We start from the raw sequence: 20,000 nt of genomic DNA, 5'->3' as shown, positions 1-20,000 counted from the left end.
TGGAAGAGACCTCCAAGATCATCCAGTCCAACCTAGCACCCAGCCCTATCCAGTCATCTAGACCATGGCACTAAGTGTCTCATCCAGTCTTTTCTTGAACACCTCCAGGGACGGTGATTCCACCACCTCCCTGGGCAGCCCATTCCAATGCCAATCACTCTCTCTGGCAAGAACCTCCTCCTAACATCCAAACTGTATACTTCCCCTGGCAGAACTTGAGACTGTGTCGCCTTGTTCTGTTGCTGGTTGCCTGGGAGGAGAGACCAACCCCCACCTGGCTACAACCTCCCTTCAGGTAGTTGTAGACAGCAATGAGGTCACCCCTGAGCCTCCTCTTCTCTGGGCTAAACAACCCCAGCTCCCTCAGCCTCTCCTCATAGGGTTTGTGTTCCAGGCCTTTCACCAGCTTTGTTGCCCTTCTCTGGACACATTCCAGCACCTCAACATCTCTCTTGAATTGAGGAGCCCAGAACTGGACACAGTACTCATGGTGTGGCCTGACCAGTGTTGAGTGCAAGGGAAGAATAACCTCCCTCGTCCTACTGGCTACACTGTTCCTGTTACAGGCCAAGATGCCGTTGACTCTCCTGGCCACCTGGGCACACTGCTGGCTCATCTTCAGCCTACTATCTACCACTACCCCCAGGTTCCTTTCTGCCTGGCAGCTCTCCAGCTGCTCTGTCCTCACCAATCTCTGATGGTTCAAAAGCAAACCTCTCTTCAATTACATAGGAAGAAAATATCACAGTGCAAGGCTCTACACCTTCATGAAGAAATTTTGCCTTTGAATCCAAAACAGTATCATTTAGGTCATTCTCACATGAAGAATCAGTTTGCCTGTTGCACTTAATTCTTAAATCTACATCTGCTCTCAGATGAATTGTTTGAATTCTGCTGTGGTAGATGGGTATTTTACAATATCCTTACCTTGAAGACTGTAACCATAGTTCTTAAGTCTGTTATTCACAAGTAGGTATTTCAAGCTGTTCACAAGATCTTCCTTCTGTATCTTTCATGATGAGCTATTAATATGTTCAAAACCAGGTATTGTTTCACTTCAATCTCTGCACACAAGTGGCTAAAATGAATTTGTTTCCTTCATTCTAGTGACGATTTCTAGCCAATTTAATTTCACAGTTGTGACTCTCAAAGTATTTTTTCTTGCAGTGGCAATCTTTCTCTAGCAGTGTTACGGCTTTGTCCTTACTGTTTTCTGTGTTACTCTAGCTTGAGAAGAGACACTTGTGGCTGATCAGTATTTTAGTGTGCCAAGGAAATGCTCATCTTTCCCTAATTTGATTTCCTCTCCCTTACTAGTAGCCAATTACTATAAAACCTGTAGGAACTTACTTTATGACTTTTTACTTTCTAAAGTTTGCCTGAAATTTGTTCAACAACATAGGAACATTGCATAGCACAATTTAACCTTACTTGTGAAATGCATCTTGGATGCATTTATCTTGTTTACTTATTTGTCAATAGCATCATAATACAGATGTTAGCATTTTGCAACCTGCTTTGCTACTTTACTTTAGACTGTAAAAGTAAGCATAAAGAAATGCCAAAATCCCAGAAGTGCTTTTATGTGCTATACAGCATCCTATATAGAGCTCAGTGGGGATAAAGGCCCTCATACCAGAAACACAACACCTCATTGCTGGATGTTTTCACAAATAAGAGATATGAATAAGAATAGCCTAATTCTAATTGTTGTTTCCTATCAATCAAAGGCACTCAGCATAACAATATTGTTTATACAATAAATGTTACTACTCTTTGCCTAAAAAGCAAATATATATGATGTGATCCTAAGGTAATGGCAGAGACAGTGATAATGACAGTAAGAGTTAAATTTACTTGCTGCTAGTAAATTATTCATATATATGGGAATATGCACAAGGTATAGCAAAGAAAATTCCAAATAGACTTAAGGAAAAAAATCCACAATGAGGCTTTCCAAGAGTTGAGGTCAGATGCCCAGAGAAGCTGTAGAATTGCCATCTTTGGCTATATTCAAGCTGTATGTGGATAAAGCCCTGAACAATCTGATTTGACTTTAATGTTAGACCTTCTTCGAGCAGGGACATTGGACCAGATGGTATCCAGAGGTCTCACTAACCCAATTAGTGTATGGTTCTATTCTAGGTACTGTTGTAGTGGATAGAGAATGTAATACTGTAAGTGAAAGATCCCAAAATTTTACACTTAAAGTTTCATACCCAAGTAAATACACAGTAATTTCAAGTAGGATGTCAAGTTTGATGAAGGTGATCTTCCTCTCTGTTCAGCGCTGATGTAGTAACATCTTGAGTACTGTGTCCAGTTCTGGACTTCTCAGGACAAGAAAGATGTGAATTGAGTCTAGCATGGGGCCACAAAGATGGTTAAAGGGGGCTGCAGCAGTGTTCATACATGGAAAGGCTGAGAGTACAGTGACTGCTCAACTGGGAGAAAAGACAGCTTGAGAGGTTCTTATCAGCATGTATAAATAGTTAATGAGAAGGAATGAAGATAAGTCAAATTTCTCAGTAGTGCCCACTGACAGGAGAAGAGGTAATTGGCACAAATTGAAACATGGAAAATTCTATCTGATCACAAAAAAAACACCATGTTTTTTTTACTGTGAGCACTGTCAAAACTAGAATAGATTGCCCAGAGTGGTGATGCAGTCCCCATCTGTGGAGGCATTCCAAACCCAACTGGACCCAGTCCTGGACAACCTGCTCTAGCTGACCCTGCTTGAGAAGAAAGGTTAGATTAGATGATTGCAGAAGGTTTCTTCCAGTCTAAGCAATTCTTAGAAGTTTTTAAAAGTCATAAAACAGCATTTTGGTCTAGAGACTCAATATTCAGTGAATGTGACTGTTGTGGCTTGCCTCTGAATATTATTCAGATTGCCCCACAATCTATTCAAAAATATAGAGATGTTTTTCCCCCTTCTTTTCCAAGTCCAGTAATTCTTGCATGTACAAAATGCAAGTAACTTTTACAATAACTGGAGGGTACTTGGAGTCTTGCCTAGAAATGGACTCCATAGGGATATGAGCTCTACAGGGATATAAGGTTGTACTCACTGCATTGATTTGCAGAGTTATTCACTCGTTTCAAATGTAGCTGTGGATTTGGTTGTACCTTGTAACTGTTATAAGTAGCTCAAAATGCTCATGCCACTTACATGGCCCTATATTTTTAAATAAACCTGTTGTACACGATGCTAGGACTTAACCTTTGAAATTACAGTTATTTCATAAGCATTTATTAACATAATTTGCTTCCTTATGGTATAAAGTAGGAGTAAGTATTTAAGGATCTTTGTTGTACTCCTATCTTCTGATAATGAAATGAGAGCTGCCTCTGTGCTGCCTCTCATTTCACCTTTATGTTACATTGTGGTCCTAAAAGGTGCTGAATGCCTCAACTTTGATCATATTTAGTGAGAGTTAAGGGCACTTAGCATCCTAAATACAATTTGCTACCAGCAGGACCGAGTTTCTACACTGTGGAAAGTTGAGGCAAAAATTTGTCATGTACTTGGCATGGGACTGGTAGTTCTTCCAAGAAAGACTTCAGTATGGATTCTGGGAATCTATACCAGTTGTGTGTGTCTGCAAGTATCAAAACTGCTGTGCAATTACCACTGGGTGGGATACACAGTATAATAGATGATGTAACTCTGTGTTTTAATATGCTCGAGTAGAACAGTGTGAATCCATTATTGTGCAAACAGGAGCCTAGTTGATAAATTTGTTTGGAAAATGTTTTGTTGTGGGTTTTGGGTTTGTTTTCCAATAGGGACACTTGACAAACTATGCCTTGAAATCTCACTTAGGATCCAGTTCATTTTAAAGACAAATTTTACCAGACACATTAATTTTGACTCAGCCAGGAGAGCATTAGCAGTTGCTTGTTTTAAATGCTTGTATACACATTCAGTAATGCTGTATCATGCTTAGTCTACATACAAGCAGAACCACTTTTATGCCCGTTCTGAAAAATGTCAACTTTTGCTAAACCGACAGAATGTAACTACCAATTAAAATATTCTCATGAGGTATATATAGTCTATGTCTTCTGCTTTCTCTGTTACAAGTTTTGCATTAACCTTTAACTCAGCAGTGTGTATAATGGTATGTGGTATAATTATGCAAACAGTAATAATTAATAGAAGCCAAACCCATTAAAACACAACTTTTTGTTAAATTGTACCACATACTGCTTTGAAAGATTTTTAGCTGTAGAAACTTTTGTGGAGGAGAAACAATCTCATATAAGATGACCGTTTTATCTGGAAAGGCTATGCAGATTCTGTTGAAATGGTGCGTTCACCACTGCACCGTAATTTTAGGTTTTCGATGTGCTGGATTCAGCCTGGCCATTCAGTTGCTGTAACTGGGGATCTACTAGAAAGTAAATACTGCAGAAGTAGGAATAGATGGCAAAAGCAGGCCTAAGCTATTAAAGCCTTCTGCTGCTTCTTGCGGCTATGGTCAAGGATCAAAGAGAGGCAGCACTGGCGGGCCAGTGCAAAAGGAGTGTGTATTTCACATGCGTAAGGGAAAAGCAAAGACAACAGGCATTCACAGGTATTGGAGCTAATCGAGGATTTATTTGTGGTGTTACCATTAGGAGTGTAGCAGAAATTGTCTAGAAATAGTGCAGTTGAAAAATACCGTTAAGGCAGCTTTAGTTCGTGGATCATTTCCTGGCAGCGTGGTGCGTTTCTGTGAATGGGGAGCAAACCCAGAGGCGTGGAACCGCAGAGACAGCTTTCGCTACAGCTTAGTAGTTCTCCGGCTAGCTGGTGCCGGTTAGCGAAAGCACATGTGTAACATGTGTAACTGTTCACAGGATTTGGGCCTAACTTAGTCCAGTGGTTTAGTAACTCCTTGAGAAGGACAGAGAAATCACTCTAAGTCTCACCCTTCCACGGTCAGAAAAGCTGAAGTTATTTCCAGAGCATCACTGCAAGGGCCGAACCGGCCGTTCTCGCGCTTACCTATGGCCAGCAGAACCTCTGCTCAGCTTTTCTCCTGTTCCCACCCCCTCAGTCCCCTGTGCCCGCCCCGGTGCCCGGGCGGCGGGACCGCTCAGGGGCTCCCCGTGGCTCCCGCCCCGGAGCGGCGCTGCGGGCCGTGGCGCAGCAGGGCTCGACCGGGGAGCAGCGCCTGCGCGCCCGTCCCGCCCGCCCTGGGACCGGCCGCGGCAGCCTGGCGGGGAGGGAAGGAGGGAGGGCTCGGAGAGGGTGGGAGGTGCACGCCGTTTCCCTTTCTCTTTCGCTGGGCGGCTGCCCGCCAGTCCGAGGCCGCTGTGCTGCGCCAGGTACGGTGGGGGGGCCGAGGCGGGGGCGGGAGGCGCCGCAGGTGCGGGGGGAAGGGACTGCAGTCGGGCGAGCGCGGGGGAAGGCGAACCGCCCGCCCGCTGCCCTCTCCTGCCGGCGGGCTTCCGCGGCGCTGGGGCAGGCGGGGAGGGCTCCTCCCCGCGGGGCCCTCCGAGGCCTGCGGACAGCTGTGCGCCTCGGCGGGGATTGTACCAGGCGGGCCGAGAACCCCATCGGAGCCGACCAGCGGCCCCTGCACCTGTCACTGCTGCCCCGCGGCGCTCGGCAACTTGTCCCGCTGACGGCGGGAGTCTGGTGGGGGCAGGGGCGCGGCCTTGGACCGCGGCTTGCCGAGCGCTGGGCACACAGCTGCTGTTATGTAAATAAGAACTCGAATGCCCCGGCCAAGTTCATGGCAACACTTGCCCTCTGGGGCGTCTTCACTGTGCTGCCAGCCTTACGTACCTCTCTTTTTCCACATGTGTTACAGGTAGGAAAATGACTTACTTGGTACGGGAGCAGGAGTTATGAGCCATGATGTCCCTGTAAGACCTTTGAGATTAAGAGCAAATGCCTGGAGAAGTCCAGCTGCAGAAAGCAGCGCTGGAGCTCTTGTGAACAGTGGGCATCGTCGCCTCTCAGACTTGCTTGTCTGGCCCCAAGCACTCTGCCAGCATTTCCTACCCCACGAATGGCTACTCAGAGGAAGCACTTGGTGAAAGATTTCAATCCTCATATCACCTGCTATATCTGTAAAGGCTATCTCATCAAGCCAACTACAGTAACTGAGTGCCTCCATACCTGTAAGTAGTACTTTGCAAAATATTCTCCTTCGTAAAAGACATTTCCTTGGAGTGTTGTTATATGTTGAATATGAAGTCTCTGGCAGTTTTTGTTTACTTCTGAAGTGCTGGGGTTTTCTTGGATCATCTTGATGACATGTCTGCTGAACACCTTGCAGTGTGAAGATACACCTTTTCTTTCCCCTAGACTAATGATGCTTGTGTTGGCTCTGGCACCAAGCATGTACTGCTTTGGCCTGCCTGGTCACATGTAAGATCTTTAGGTTGGCTGTGATATGTTGATAATACAACTGTGCTTTTGAAAGTTAAGCCAGTGTACCTGTTCGCAGCATGCACGATGGATCCACCAGGTTGGTCGGTACTGGCCCACATTTCTGTAATGTGTGCCATGGCACAGTGCATAGAAATACTCGAAAGTCAGTGAAATATTTAGACAGCGTAGGCCCCTTTGTGTGAAACTGTCTCAGGACCATAAAACCTCAAAGTTTTTTTCTGCTGCTTCTAAAACACTGGTGTGTATGAAGTAAATTAAATATAAGAATGGTACTATCAAACTCCATAATCTTTTTTTCACTAGCTGAATTACTTACATGCTTGATTTCTTTATGTTTGTTGCTGAATAGAAGAGTTCTCTTGGACCTTCTTGAGAATTCGAGATCTTTTCAGATAAACCCTGAATTTTTCTAAAATAAGAATGTAGGTTTTCCATTTTAAAACTCTTAATAAATATCAGTTAAAAGCCTTGTCTTTGCATTTCTTGTCATTTCTGTGCACAGTTCTTCCTCTTAGCTGTTAATGGCTTCACTGGCAATTTTTACATGGTAGTGTTCAGTCTCTAGTATATCAAGCGAATAGGGAATTACAACCTAATTCCTATATGTTGTTCGTAGTACAAAGAGATTATTAGTTACCATTGTTAGAATGATGGGGTTGTTTTTTTTTGATAAAGAAAATGATGTTGAACTGACTCCTAAGTCTGATGTCAGCTAAGGTTTATAATATATTTCGAGGTATTAATCTCCTCATTCATGTGACCTGGTAAAGGAATTTAAGTTCAGGAGGAAAGAAGTTAAGCACAAAAAAAAAAAACCCAAACCAAAAAACCTTGAAATTAAATAGATAGGAGGAAGATGTATTCACCATTATTAAATTATCTTTCCCTTTAAAGAAAATGAAATATTTCCATATTAGCTACTGTTTGGTTTTTTTATGATTGAAGCTTTATGAACAGTAGTTACTTTTAAAAGGTGGTGAAGTGAACAAAGTTGCATCAGAAATCAGCTCAGAAGAACTTGCTTTTTGTTGCTGTATCTTTCTGTTTAGATAATTGATTTGTTTATTTACTTTTGCTCTTGTTACAAAACAATAATGGCAGGAGTGCTTTTTTCTCTGCAGCATCTGTTTTATTTTGTTCACTTGTAAATTGTGAACTCTTCAATGAGACTGTTACTGCCTAGTCACCATAGTCCTACAGTCACACAGGTCTGTCAGAAAGGCTGCCATGTGTTTGGGTCATGAACTAGAACTGCAGGGAAGAAGGTGGTGGTACTTTAAAACAGAGTTCAGTTGCCAGAATATAAAGCTTACAGTGACAGAAAGGAAAATTAAAACTTTCAGTTGGTGATATTGAAGTCTTATGTCTGTAAAGGAAAAGATGATCTGTGGCAGAATTCAGGAAAATGCTCAAATGGTTCTGAACTTTGGCTGTTAGAAAATATGTAAACTTTTTTTGTGGTATTGTGGGGTTTGTTTGTTTGTTTTTAAGTACAGGTGTTGTTCTTTAGTCATATAAAAATACTTACCAGTGATTTTAGCTGCCCTTTCATATTTGTCCTGTAGTACTAGTTGCCATGATTACAAACAGTCTTGCACAGATTATCCAAATCTGCTGAATATCAACATCTTAAGAAACAACATAGATTCATCAGATATCAAGAGCACCATATATTACTCTGGACAAGAGAAAAAACATACATTGATAGAGATGTTCTCCAGTGATCATATGTCACCAGTTAATTCCCATCTTCTGTGTTGCTGAGAATAGTAGTAAGGTTCTGCTGTGAGGAATGTGTGCCTTTTTAGTGCTCTGTTACGCAGCTGTCCTGAGTGTTTAAGAACTTCTGTTTGAAGCCAGCTAGTTGTGAGCTCAAGGATGTATCCCATCATCTGTCTTCTGAGAAGTACAGTGTGCACTTAAAAAGCTTGGAAAATAAACTTCCCTTGGGAACATAATTTAATGTCCTAAAAATTAATGGACTAATTAATAAAAATGAATAGACACAATAATCAAAAGGTTGGTTGGAAGGGACCTCTGAAGATTGTCTAGGCCATCTTCAGGTGGGTTAGTTGCCAACACTATACTAGGTCAGACGTGGCACTTTGACTTGTGAGTTTCCAAGCATGGAAGTCTCCATAGTCATTTCCAGTGCTATCCTACTTACCTAGTGAAGAGGTTTGTTATGTACCTACCAAAACAGCAACTTGTGACCATTGCTCCTTGGGATACTGTTTAGCACCACTGAGAAGAACTGGGCTCCATCACCTCTATAACTGCTATTCAAATGGTATAGAATGTTTTTTTTATCACCTCCTGGCCTCAACTGTGATTCATTTTTGGTAAATTTGTATTGCCTGGTCCTGATTACAGTTTGTCCCTCATGCAGTTAGCAATTGATTTCAAAAGATAGGATTTCATCTAACATTTTTCTAGGGAGCTAGGGGAGACTGTGGCTGTAGTTACCTGTCTCATCCTTCCTGTCTTTCTTAAACGTGAGTATAACGCACTGCTCTTTTTCAGTCATCAGGAACCTCCCAGTAGTCACCATGATGGTGGCTATAAGCTTTCACTAAGCTTTTAGCTTAGTGAATCCTACCTGGCTTATAGGTTTAGATACATCATACTTTTGTCAGTAGACCCTAACCTGCTGCTCCCTGGCTGCTGGTTATTCCTCTCCTTCCCAAATCATGCTGATAAGCATGGAGATCTGGGATCAGGCTTTGCCTGTGAAGACCAAGGCAAAAGAGGTATTGTGGTCTTCAAACCTTTCTAGATGATCTGTTTCTAAAGTGTTTCCCTGATTCATTTAGAACTTCTTTCAGCTACAAGCCTGTTTGCAGAATCCCCACGTTCCTCAGCAGTTTTAGCTGTGGCTGGGCTTTGGTCTTTCTAATTTTGTTTCCCATTCGTGTTTCCTCTTCTAGCATGCTTTATTTTTGTATATTAATTAGGAAGCTTGTGCCTTGTGCACCAGGCAGATTTTGTGAACTAAGCAATTCTTCTGACAAAATTCCTTTTACTATAGGCTGGTTAGCTCTTGAGGGCTAAATACATTTTCTTTGGAAAACAAAGAAACAAAACAAACCTGAGTACCTGGAACTCTCCTGTGTACCTGTCTTTCTAATGATAGCCTCCTTGGGAAATCTGACTAGCAACAAGCTGAAGTCCCATCTCCTCAAGTTCAGAATCCTTACTCCTTTATTTAATTTGGTATCCTTCCTCAAGATCCTCAACTAAATCTTCCTGTGGTCACTGCAGGGCAAGCTGCCGTCTCTGGCTGAGTTCATCACTAGATTTTCCCTGTTTATGGACAGCAGATCAAGTGCTCATTACTCCTAGTTGGCCTCAATAGTATTTGTCTTAAGAAACTGTCAAGCAGTGGAGTCTAGGAATTTTCAGAAATGTCCTTTCATGCAGAAAAATAATCAGAGATGTAGTTTTCAATATCAAAACAGTAATTTTGCACATGGAGTGTTTATCAGATTTTGCTAAAAATTATGCTGTCACCAAGAGATACCAAAAGAACTTTACTGTAGCAAAATTTCCTATCTTCAGACATATGAGCTGAGCTGCTTTCATACTCTTGCAGCAGTCCTTCAGCCAGCAGCATGTAGCTAGGAGATCTGACTTCTTCTGAAATAGGACATTTCAACCCAAAAAGTCTTTCTTGATTATCAGGTACAGAAATCCCATGGACTAAGACTCTAGAGGGTAAAAGAGTCCAAGAAAGTTGGTTAATTTTTAAAGATCACTTCCTCAAAGCTCAAGTTAGTTGTGTTTCTCTGAGCAAAAAAAAATTATGTAGATGTGCTAGGAGACCTGCATGGCTGAGCAAATACTCCTGAGGAAAATCTCAGAGAAGAAAGAAACTTACAGTTCATGGAAGAAGGGATTTGTCACTTGGGAGAACTATAGAGAAGTTGTCAGGGTGTGTAGGAAGGGAACCAGGAAGGCCAAAGCCATCTTGGAACTGAAGCTGGCAAAGGAAGTAAAACAGAACAAGAAGGGCTTCTTCAAGTATATGTCAAAAGTAGGAAAAGGAAGAAGAGAGGTGTGGGGCCACTGCTGAACAAGAAGGCAGACCTGATAACTGAGGATGCAGAGAAGGCAGAGTTGCTCAGTGCCTTCAGTGCCTTTTTTGCTTCAGTCTTTACACCAAAGACTGAACTTGCCTATATACTCCAAACCCTGGATGAAGGAGGGAATGCTCCCCCCTGGACAATGCAGACTGGATTAGGGATCAGTTACACATATTGAACATTCACAAGTCCATAGGCCCTAATGAGATGCACCCAAGGGTGCTGAGAGACCTGCCTGATGTTATCACTCTGCCATTCTCCATCATTTTTGCCAAATCATGGCAGACAGGAGAGGTGCCTGAAGACTGGAGGAGCGCCAATGTCACTCCAGTCTTCAAAAAGGGCAGGAAAGAGGTTCCAGAGTACTACAGACCCGTCAGCCTCACCTCCATCCCTGGAAAAATGATGAAGCAGCTTCTTCTGCAGGGCATCTCAAGGCACTTGGAACAGAAGGAGGTTATCAGGAGTAGTCAGCATGGATTTACCAAGGCAAAGTCATGCTTGACTAACCTGATAGCATTCTATGAGGACATAACTGAATGGGTAGATTCAGGTAAACCAGTGGATGTAGTCTGCCTTGACCTTAGCAAGGCCTATGACACCATCTCCTGTGACATTTTAGTAAGCAAGCTTAGGAAGTGTGGGATGGAAGAGCAGACAGTGAGGTGGATTAGGAAGAAGATAGAGTTCAAAGAGTGGTGATCAGTAGTGCTAGGTGTAGCTGGAGAGCTGTAACTAGTGGAGTCCCCCAGGGATCAGTGCTGGGTCCAGTCCTGTTGAACATCATCAATGACACTGATGAGGGGACAGAATGTCTGCTCAGCAGGTTTGCTGATGACAACAAACCAGGAGGCTTGGCTGATACAGCTGAAGGCTTTGCGGCCATCCGGCAAGGCTTGGACAGACTGGAGAGCTGGGAAAAGAGGAACCAAATCAGGTTCAACAAGGACAGGTCCTGCATCTGGGGAGGAATAATAAACTGCACCAGTACAGGTTAGGAGGTGATCTGCTGGAAAGCAGCCCTGTGGAGCGTGACCTGGGAGCAATGGATGTAAGCTGCAGCAAATGCGGTTCCACCTCAACACAAGGGAGAACTTTACTGTAAGGGTCACAGAACACTGGAACAGAATCCCCAGAGAGGCTGTGGAGTCTCCTTCTCTGGAGACTTTGAGGGCCTGTCTGGATGCATTTCTCTGTGATCTGAGCTAGATCTGTATGGTCCTGCTCTGGCAGGGGGGTTGGACTTGATGATGTCTTTGGGTCCCTTCCAACCCCTGACATCCTGTGATCCTGTGAACTTCTCTCTCCCTTTTAACCAAAGTGAATCCAGTCTGATTATGCCTGGTGACTTTAATTAACAGTGGTGTAGTCTCACATGTATAGTTTCTGAGAAGGGTGGTTAAGTATACTAAAGTTTTTTGTCCTGTTTTTCTGCACCTTCCCTAAACATAAGTGGTTTTACAGCAGGTTTAAGATAGCTAATTAAATACTTCATTAAACATACTAAATGAGTTGTTACAGCTCCGTGCTGTCTTGGAGATAGGCTTGATGTTCCACTAGCTGTGCATATCCTGTGCCTCTCCTTTGCTCACTGGATCAAAGAGCGATTGACTTTGAGAGGAGATCCTTGGGAAAGATCAAAAGGATGAGTTCTAACAAAGAATTTGTCCACAATTAATCAATTAAACTTTCTCTTGTAGAATATTTTGTTTTAAAATGCTGTATGAAGTTTTATTTAGGTACCTTGTTAGCACTTAAAAAATTACATAGGAAGAACCTTCTCATTGAACAGTGTGTGTGTGGATATGCATAAAATATGTACTTTTGCTGTTGGCATAATGTGCTGTTCAGCACAATTCTGACACTTATATTTGTGTGCTCCAGCTAATTGCAGAGATCTGCAAACATGAGACTCAGGTATCTTTGTACTGGCATTGTGTAGTGTGTTATGGTTCCCAGCCAGTTTGTATATGTCTCTTAAGTACTTTTATTGGCTGCAGAAAATCATCTTATGGGAGTTTAACTTTTGTTGTGTCTCACCTGAAGTGTCATAATACAGCCATGAAGTTCTGTGGGGTTTTTTCCCTCAAAGCTGTGAATTACATAGATCTGTAATTTAATTGTTTTTAAAGATTCCCTTTTTCCCTACCCTTTTAACCCAATACATATCTTAGCCCCACTCTCTGAAATTCAAAGTGATAGGCTTTGAAAAGTGTTCAGTGTTTCATATGGAGAATAACAGAAAATTATTATCTCTATCATGTCTGAAAATGCAGGTTGATGATCCTACTCCTACTAGCAATATCATGTATCAGTTCATTATTCTTGAGAGCTAGAATGTATGTGTATTTTTCACTTTTACATTGCTGCCAATAAATCACATTTTGTTCTCATAGACAAATCCTCGTAGCACCGTAGCTTTACTGTGCCAGGGAAACTGCTGGAGCAGGTTATCTTGGGGGTGATAAGAGCACACCTGAGGGATGGCAAAGGGCTCAGGTCCAGCCAGCATGGGTTTAGGAAGGGCAGATCCTGCCTTTCTAACCTGATCCTGCTTGGTGGATGTGGGGAGGCCTGTGGATGTGATCTATCTGGACTTCAGCAAGGCCTTTGACACTGTCCCCCACAGCAAACTGCTGGCTAAGCTGTCAGCCCATGGCTTGGATGGCAACACTCTGTGCTGGGTTAGGAACTGGCTGGAGGGCTGAGCCCAGAGAGTGGTGGTGAATGGAGCCACATCCAGCTGGCGGCCAGTCACTAGTGGTGTCCCTCAGGGATCAGTGCTGGGCCCCAGCCTCTTTAACATCTTCATAGATGATCTGGAGGAGGGCATGGAGTCAGTCATCAGCAAGTTTGCAGATGACACTGAGCTGGGGGCAGATGTGATTGAGTTGGAGGGCAGAAGGGCTCTGCAGCGGGACCTTGACCGCCTGGACAGATGGGCAGAGTCCAATGGGATGGCATTCAATAGCTCCAAGTGCAGGGTGCTGCACTTTGGCCACAACAACCCCATGCAGAGATACAGGCTGGAGTCGGAGTGGCTGGAGAGCAGCCAGACAGAGAGGGATCTGGGGGTGCTGATTGATACCCACCTGAACATGAGCCAGCAGTGTGCCCAGGTGGCCAAGAGAGCCAGTGACAAGCTGGCCTGCATCAGGAATGGTGTGGTCAGCAGGAGCAGGGAGGTCATTCTGCCCCTGTACTCTGCACTGGTTAGACCTCACCTTGAGTACTGTGTTCAGTTCTGGGCCCCCCAGTTTAGGACGGACATTGAGATGCTTGAGCGTGTCCAGAGAAGGGCGACGAGGCTGGTGAGAGGCCTTGAGCACAAGCCCTATGAGGAGAGGCTGAGGGAGCTGGGATTGTTTAGCCTGGAGAAGAGGAGGCTCAGGGGTGACCTTATTGCTGTCTACAACTACCTGAGGGGTGGTTGTGGCCAGGAGGAGGTTGCTCTCTTCTCTCAGGTGGCCAGCACCAGAACGAGAGGACACAGCCTCAGGCTGCGCCAGGGGAAATTTAGGCTCGAGGTGAGGAGAAAGTTCTTCCCTGAGAGAGTCATTGGACACTGGAATGGGCTGCCCGGGGAGGTGGTGGAGTCGCCGTCCCTGGAGCTGTTCAAGGCAAGGTTGGACATGGCAGTTGGTGCCATGGTCTAGCCTTGAGCTCTGTGGTAAAGGATTGGACTTGATGATCTGTGAGGTCTCTTCCAACCCTGATGATACTGTGATACTGTGAAAAAGCAAAAGCTGTTTTAGATTCCTTCAGTACTGATTTATACCTTCAAGGGGTTTTTCATGGTATGAGATGCCCTTGTGGTTTGAGCTGGCTACTCAAAGTCTTCATTCAGATCCATATGTTGTTTGGGGTAGGGAATACATACATGTAGGGCTGGCTTAATGCTCTTGGTTCCTCATGGTTTGTCTGTACACTTCTCGAAGACCTCCCTTACACTGGAGATTAAACCCTTCATTGATTATTTAGTCCCTTTTCTGGACCACTCATGGCTTCCAAGTGTGCTGTATTCTCTCAAACAATGTATCAAGAGAGCACATAATTATATTCAGACTGAGGAATTCCTTTCTGTAGATTGGTTTATATTACCAATATTTCTTCAAGTTGTTATGTTCATGAGTGTTTGAGAGGTTTGGGGGAGTTAGTCATCTGACCTTAGATAAATTTTGGCCCCTCACTGCAAGAAGGATATTGAAGTGCTGTAACGTTTCTAGAGAAGGTCAACAAAGCTGGTGAATGGTCTGGAGAACAACTCTTACAAGCAGCAGCTGAGGGAACTGGGATTGTTTAGTCTGGGGAAGAGGAGGCTGAGAGGAGACCTTAGTGCTCTCTACAGCTGTGTGAAGGAAGGTTGTAGTGAGGTGGATGTTGCTCTCTTCTCCGAGTAGCTGGTGACAGAACAAGAGGAAATAGCCTCAAGTTGCACCAGGGGAGGTTTATATTGGATATTAGGAAAAATTTCTTAACTGTAAGAGTAATCAAGCATTGGAACAGGCTACTCAGAGAGGTGTTGGAGTCACTATCCTTTTCCTTTATTACTGCAGTTAGAAGAGCAAGCAACTCCATCTTGTAGTTCTCCACTGGAAAAGAATTCCCTAAGCTCAGTTGCTGTCAAGACAAGTTAGAAAAGGTCTAAACCAAACTGTCATGATCCTTACCTCAGTGACTTTCTGATGAATTTCCACATGGCAATTATTCACAACTGTGTTGGGCTTTACAATTTCATCATCATACTAGCTTCTCAACCTTTTATTCTCCATACTCTTTAAATGGAGGTTATCCAGCTAGTGGAGTTTCTGAGATAGCAGATGATTCTTCACCTCGCAATGCTCACTAGTGTTGTCATCATCACACTCTCTGGACAGAGGTAGTGTATTGTCCCGACTTCAGTACAATGAAGATACCAAGACTGTGAGATATCAGGTACTGCAGTTGAAAAGTTCAAGTGGCAGTAGCATATTTCACAGATTCCTTTGGAGTCTTGGGCAGAATATGGCCATTTTCATTCTCATTGAAGTAATCCATCAAGTGCTTATTCTACAACTCTAGTTTTGGGCTTTTACTCTACATGACATCCTATTTAATAGGTTAATCCTATTTAATCCTTTCTTTAGTTTATTTCATGCAAACATGGCAACGCTACATTTGATTGCTTTCATGCTCTCTGATGCAATGATACAGAACAACCATGCCCCAAAAAATGTCCTTTTTATTTTTTTTTTTTTTAATATATATAAGACATTTCCTTCATTAATAAATGGAGAAGATAGGATTTTCCAAAAGGTTAACCACTTACATTTCTGGAAGGTTTTCCTCTTCTAGATTGGTCTTTCTAAAAATCTCTGGCTTACTTAAATACAGTTAAATGCAGTTTAGCTACTATGTTGCTGTATGATCTTCTGTTTGAAATAGTTTTATTTTTTTACAGTGTTACAGTCCATATTGCTGTCAGTTAAAGAGCCTTCTGCGTCATGGGTTTGTGTCACATTGTTTCCTGTTTGGATTTTCCCTGTGCTGTGTTTAGAGTACGACCACTTCATTTTTCACTTCTCAGGAGGAGCAAGATCAGTGAATGATGTGATATGAGAATGGCCTGTTTCAAACAGAAAATCTCACTTTTTCCTGCCTTTCTCATGAACATTGTATCAACATTTCAAATTAGTTAATTATTATTTGCTATTTGGTTGGGTTTTTCTTTTTTCAATTCTGATGCAATGGCATGCTTGTGATTTAGCCACAGTCATCATTTGGGACAATCTTCAGAACTGCTGGTAGTATCAAAAAAAGCAAAGGTACAGTGATTAGAGTTTGAAGATAAGCAGGAATGTGTTTGGAGAGTATTACATGCTGCTGTTTGACCAGCTAATCAGATTCTACTTGTGCATTTGCATGACATTGGTTGGTGCTTGCAGGTATTCAGATCTGGACATCTGTAAGGTTTCTGTCTGTTCCTTAGTACATCTTTTTATAGAGTACTATGTCTCATAGCAACACCTGTTCAAGAAGTTGGGAAGGTGCTGCTGCTGCTTCATCTGTGGAAGCCCTGTTGTTACTACACTAAACCCCTGCACCTCCAGACCTGTGTACCTGAAATGAGGGTACACTCTGTTACCTTTGAAGGTGCTGATAGTTGTGCTTAGAGTCAGGATATTTGTTTAAAGGGAGTGCTGCAGAGCAGGTTCATTACACCTTTGTTGAGCAATGTCACGTGCTTACCTATTTGTTCTTAAAGCTTAAAGAAATTAAACTATTTAAAGCTGAAGTGCAAAACAAGTAAACTAAATTGTGATGTCTAAGCACAGTTTAAAATGTCTAGAAAAGATAGAGGAGGAGAAATGAAAGATTCCCACACCTGTTGAATCTTGATACAGCTAGTCGAATTCAGGAAGCTCTAACTCTTACCTGTCTAGAGTGTTTGTTTAACAAAAGAGAACAGAGATTTGTATTCTTGGAGAGATGCTTTTAAAATATTCTTTACTGCCTGCATCTCTTCCCTGTTATATGGTTGTGTATATTGTGGCTGGGTTTTGATTAGTAAAGAAACTGAACTGTGCTTTCAGTGCTTCTTCATATTTCAGGTAGGTGATGGAAGGAGACATAGTTCAGATAATTATAGGAGCTGGCATGGCTGAATAACTGCTGATCAGCTAAAGAATTCTGCCTTCTGTTGATTGTCCCTGGGTTGAACATGAGCAGACACTAAATCTTAAGAAAACAACTTTGATCTCAGAGCGTTCATATCTTTCCAGTTTCAAGGACAACTTCTGTTATTTTCGGTTGTAGGGGAGATTCTCAGTCTCATTGAAGACTCACAGGTTTCCTGAGCTCATTTTACCAGATCAACAGAAATCCACCCTGCATCTAGTACTGCTACAGCTTGAGGAGAGTGTCAAGAGCTAGCCAGAGCTCTGCAGTCTGTCCATCAGGCTTAAAGGAGAGAGTTCATTGTAATTTCAACCAAAGCTATAATGTCCTTAAGTTAGTGTTTTAAAGCAGTTGGGAAAAACAACCACACAAGGCTTTAATGTGCATGCATTATCAGCATCAGTTGATTTGCAGTAACTCTTCCAAGCATAGTAAGGCAAAGATAAATGTAGGCTTTTATTGTTAGGTGATGTTTGTCAAATGAATTTCAAGATTCTTTAAAGATTGTTACAGAAGTAGGATTTACCAGCTTCTTTAGAGATATTCAGTTCTTTAAGTAATTGATGAAAGAAATTAGTATTTCAGCAGAAAGCATATTGCAATTACAGCAGACCCATTATTTTTTTCAGTCCATTTAGTGATGGATTTGCAGTTCTCTTTCAGTTTAGGTGAAATAATAATAAACAGAGGATAGAGTTTATCAACACTGAGAATGCTGTAACACGGTAATAGTACCAAAGATATTTATTCTCATCAGCTTGGCTTCCATTTTCTTATTAATAGCTCTAAAATCTACAATCTGCAATTAATCACTGGGAAGCAACAGTAGTGTAGCACCTTGTTTAGTTTAATTGCAGTTTATTGGATTTTAAATTCACATTGTTGTTAGTTTTGTGCTTGTTTATGCTTGCCATGGTCATGATCCCAATTTTTTATTTTAAGATTCAAGTATTCAGTGTTTTCTCTTAAGTTCTGTCATTGGTTTTGAAGGCACTATGTCTAAAGGGAAATGTAGTCACTTTGAACCTGTGTGCAATTTCTAGCAACTTTGCTCTTGCAGCACATATTTTGGACAGTATTTTCAGGTGCCAGCAACACTGTTAGAAATAAATTAATATACATAAATCATTTTCAGATCATCCAATGTGATGCTTGACTCTGCTGGACTAGTTTTCCAGCATGCATATTCTCAGAATCTACTTCTTTACATGTACTACATGGTATGAATTTTGCATTTTATGTTGCTGGGAGAATTCTAAGTAGTAGAAATGGTGCATACTTTAAAGCAGTGCTTGGCTAACCTGTGCTGCTGAGCTTAGTGTCTTTGAAGAGCAGAACTAGCTATGACTTTGAGGAATAGTAAGTGGATAAGATACATTGTAATTATTTGCTTTAAAAAATACTCTTTATCTTTGATGCATGAAATGATGAGCTGGTATCATTAGGGCTTGTTGAAGCAATATTATTTAGATATTAGTCTAAGTTGGGGTTTTGGTTTTTATTATTTTTTTTCTTTGTCTCTCAGTTTGTAAGACATGTATTGTTCAACACTTTGAAGACAGCAATGACTGTCCCAGGTGTGGCAACCAAGTGCATGAGACCAATCCACTAGAAATGTTAAGGTAAGGTGACTGGTGCACAACATTTGCTGAAATGGAAGAAAAAAGATAGTTATATCCTGAAAGTGAACTAACTTTTTGTCTTATTTGTATAATACCTATATCGGCTGTTCTAGGCCACAGATTCTTCCAGTTTCTTATCTTCCAATAAATTGTAAAATTAGTTTCTTCAGATATAATAAAAGGAGGAAAGGTAAGACACAGAAAGACTGGGTATAATGTACTAATTAAAATAAATATTTTAATGCATTTATTAAATAAATGGATCTGATACATGTTGTTGTTGTTTGCATGAAATTAAATTCCAGAGTTCCTTTTTTCAAAGTCTGTCTTTTCAGATGATTTAGAGCATTCCAAACTGAATGCAACTTTTCTTCTTAGAGCAATGTAAAAAATGAATCATGCAAATAACTGAATATTTTTCAGAGCGTAGATCTACCAACGTGAAATGAAATATGCTGTCAGATTCACGAAAAGACAGTCATGAAAGAAAGTTTTGTCCCTAAAAATACCCTTTCTTGTGAGTTAGCAATTTTTTTTATATCACAAGAGGACATCTTTTAGTGATATTATATTGAAACACAGGTGCTAGCCATCCTACAAGTGTATAGAGAAATCAGGAAACGTCATCATGAGCTGAAGTTTGTATTTTCCTTAAGTGATGGAACCACAAGCTGCCCTCACTCCTAACACTCCATCCACCTCTAATGCTAATAGTTTATAATGCAGTTGTAGACTTAGGAAGAAGTATTTTCACATCGGTGTTAAAATAAATGTTTACATCTGAAATTTGCTAGAGTTGGTATTGTTTCCTAAGGTCATTGTGCTTCCTACAATTTGTCATACTGTGCTGTGACTTTTGACTGATATGTGTGTCTACATACAGCAGTCCCCATGCTTTGGTTTTATGCCTAGAGGATAGGTGAGGGCAGCTTGAAATGGACTTAATAGCTCAGGTCTTAAGAGCATGAATGATTTTGGAAGGACAGAAGTAAAAAGATTTGTGTAGATGTTTACTGCGAGTATTTTTCCGATATTACATTAGTGTCTGAGGCCCTGTGTTAGCCATAACAGATAATGCTATATGGAATACATAAGGCTACTAACAAGCTGAAAACAAAAGCATTTTAAAAATAACTTTTTATTTTGACAGGACCACTTCATAGCAGCTGGAAAATGCATTTCCTGAAACATGTAGTATATGTTTAGTAATTTAATATCGTGCTCTAAGCAGGAAATGATAGATGG

At 41.8% G+C, this 20,000-nt stretch overlaps 1 protein-coding gene across 6 annotated transcripts in view; it reads left to right on the top strand.

Annotated features, from left to right (window-relative positions):
- PCGF5 (polycomb group ring finger 5) overlaps window positions 1-20,000 on the top strand; it is a 67,055-nt gene that overhangs the window by 28,402 nt on the left and 18,653 nt on the right. For 4 of the 6 annotated variants that reach the window (XM_064144730.1, XM_064144729.1, XM_064144725.1 and 1 more), the window contains exons 1-3: window positions 5,232-5,319; window positions 5,808-6,120; window positions 18,659-18,755. In XM_064144730.1, the coding sequence (XP_064000800.1) occupies window positions 6,009-6,120; window positions 18,659-18,755 (209 nt within the window). In that variant the 5' untranslated portion in view covers window positions 5,232-5,319; window positions 5,808-6,008. Of the gene's footprint in view, window positions 1-5,231; window positions 5,320-5,407; window positions 5,697-5,807; window positions 6,121-18,658; window positions 18,756-20,000 lie in introns of those variants that run through there. The other 2 variants (XM_064144728.1, XM_064144726.1) reach the window with 2 other exon arrangements.

The sequence above is a fragment of the Pogoniulus pusillus genome, chromosome 6 (assembly GCF_015220805.1).
Source record: "Pogoniulus pusillus isolate bPogPus1 chromosome 6, bPogPus1.pri, whole genome shotgun sequence".
NCBI classification, from domain to species: Eukaryota; Metazoa; Chordata; class Aves; order Piciformes; family Lybiidae; genus Pogoniulus; species Pogoniulus pusillus.
The sequence above is the reverse complement of the archived record's forward strand: the minus strand, read 5'-3'. Positions and strand labels throughout refer to the sequence as shown.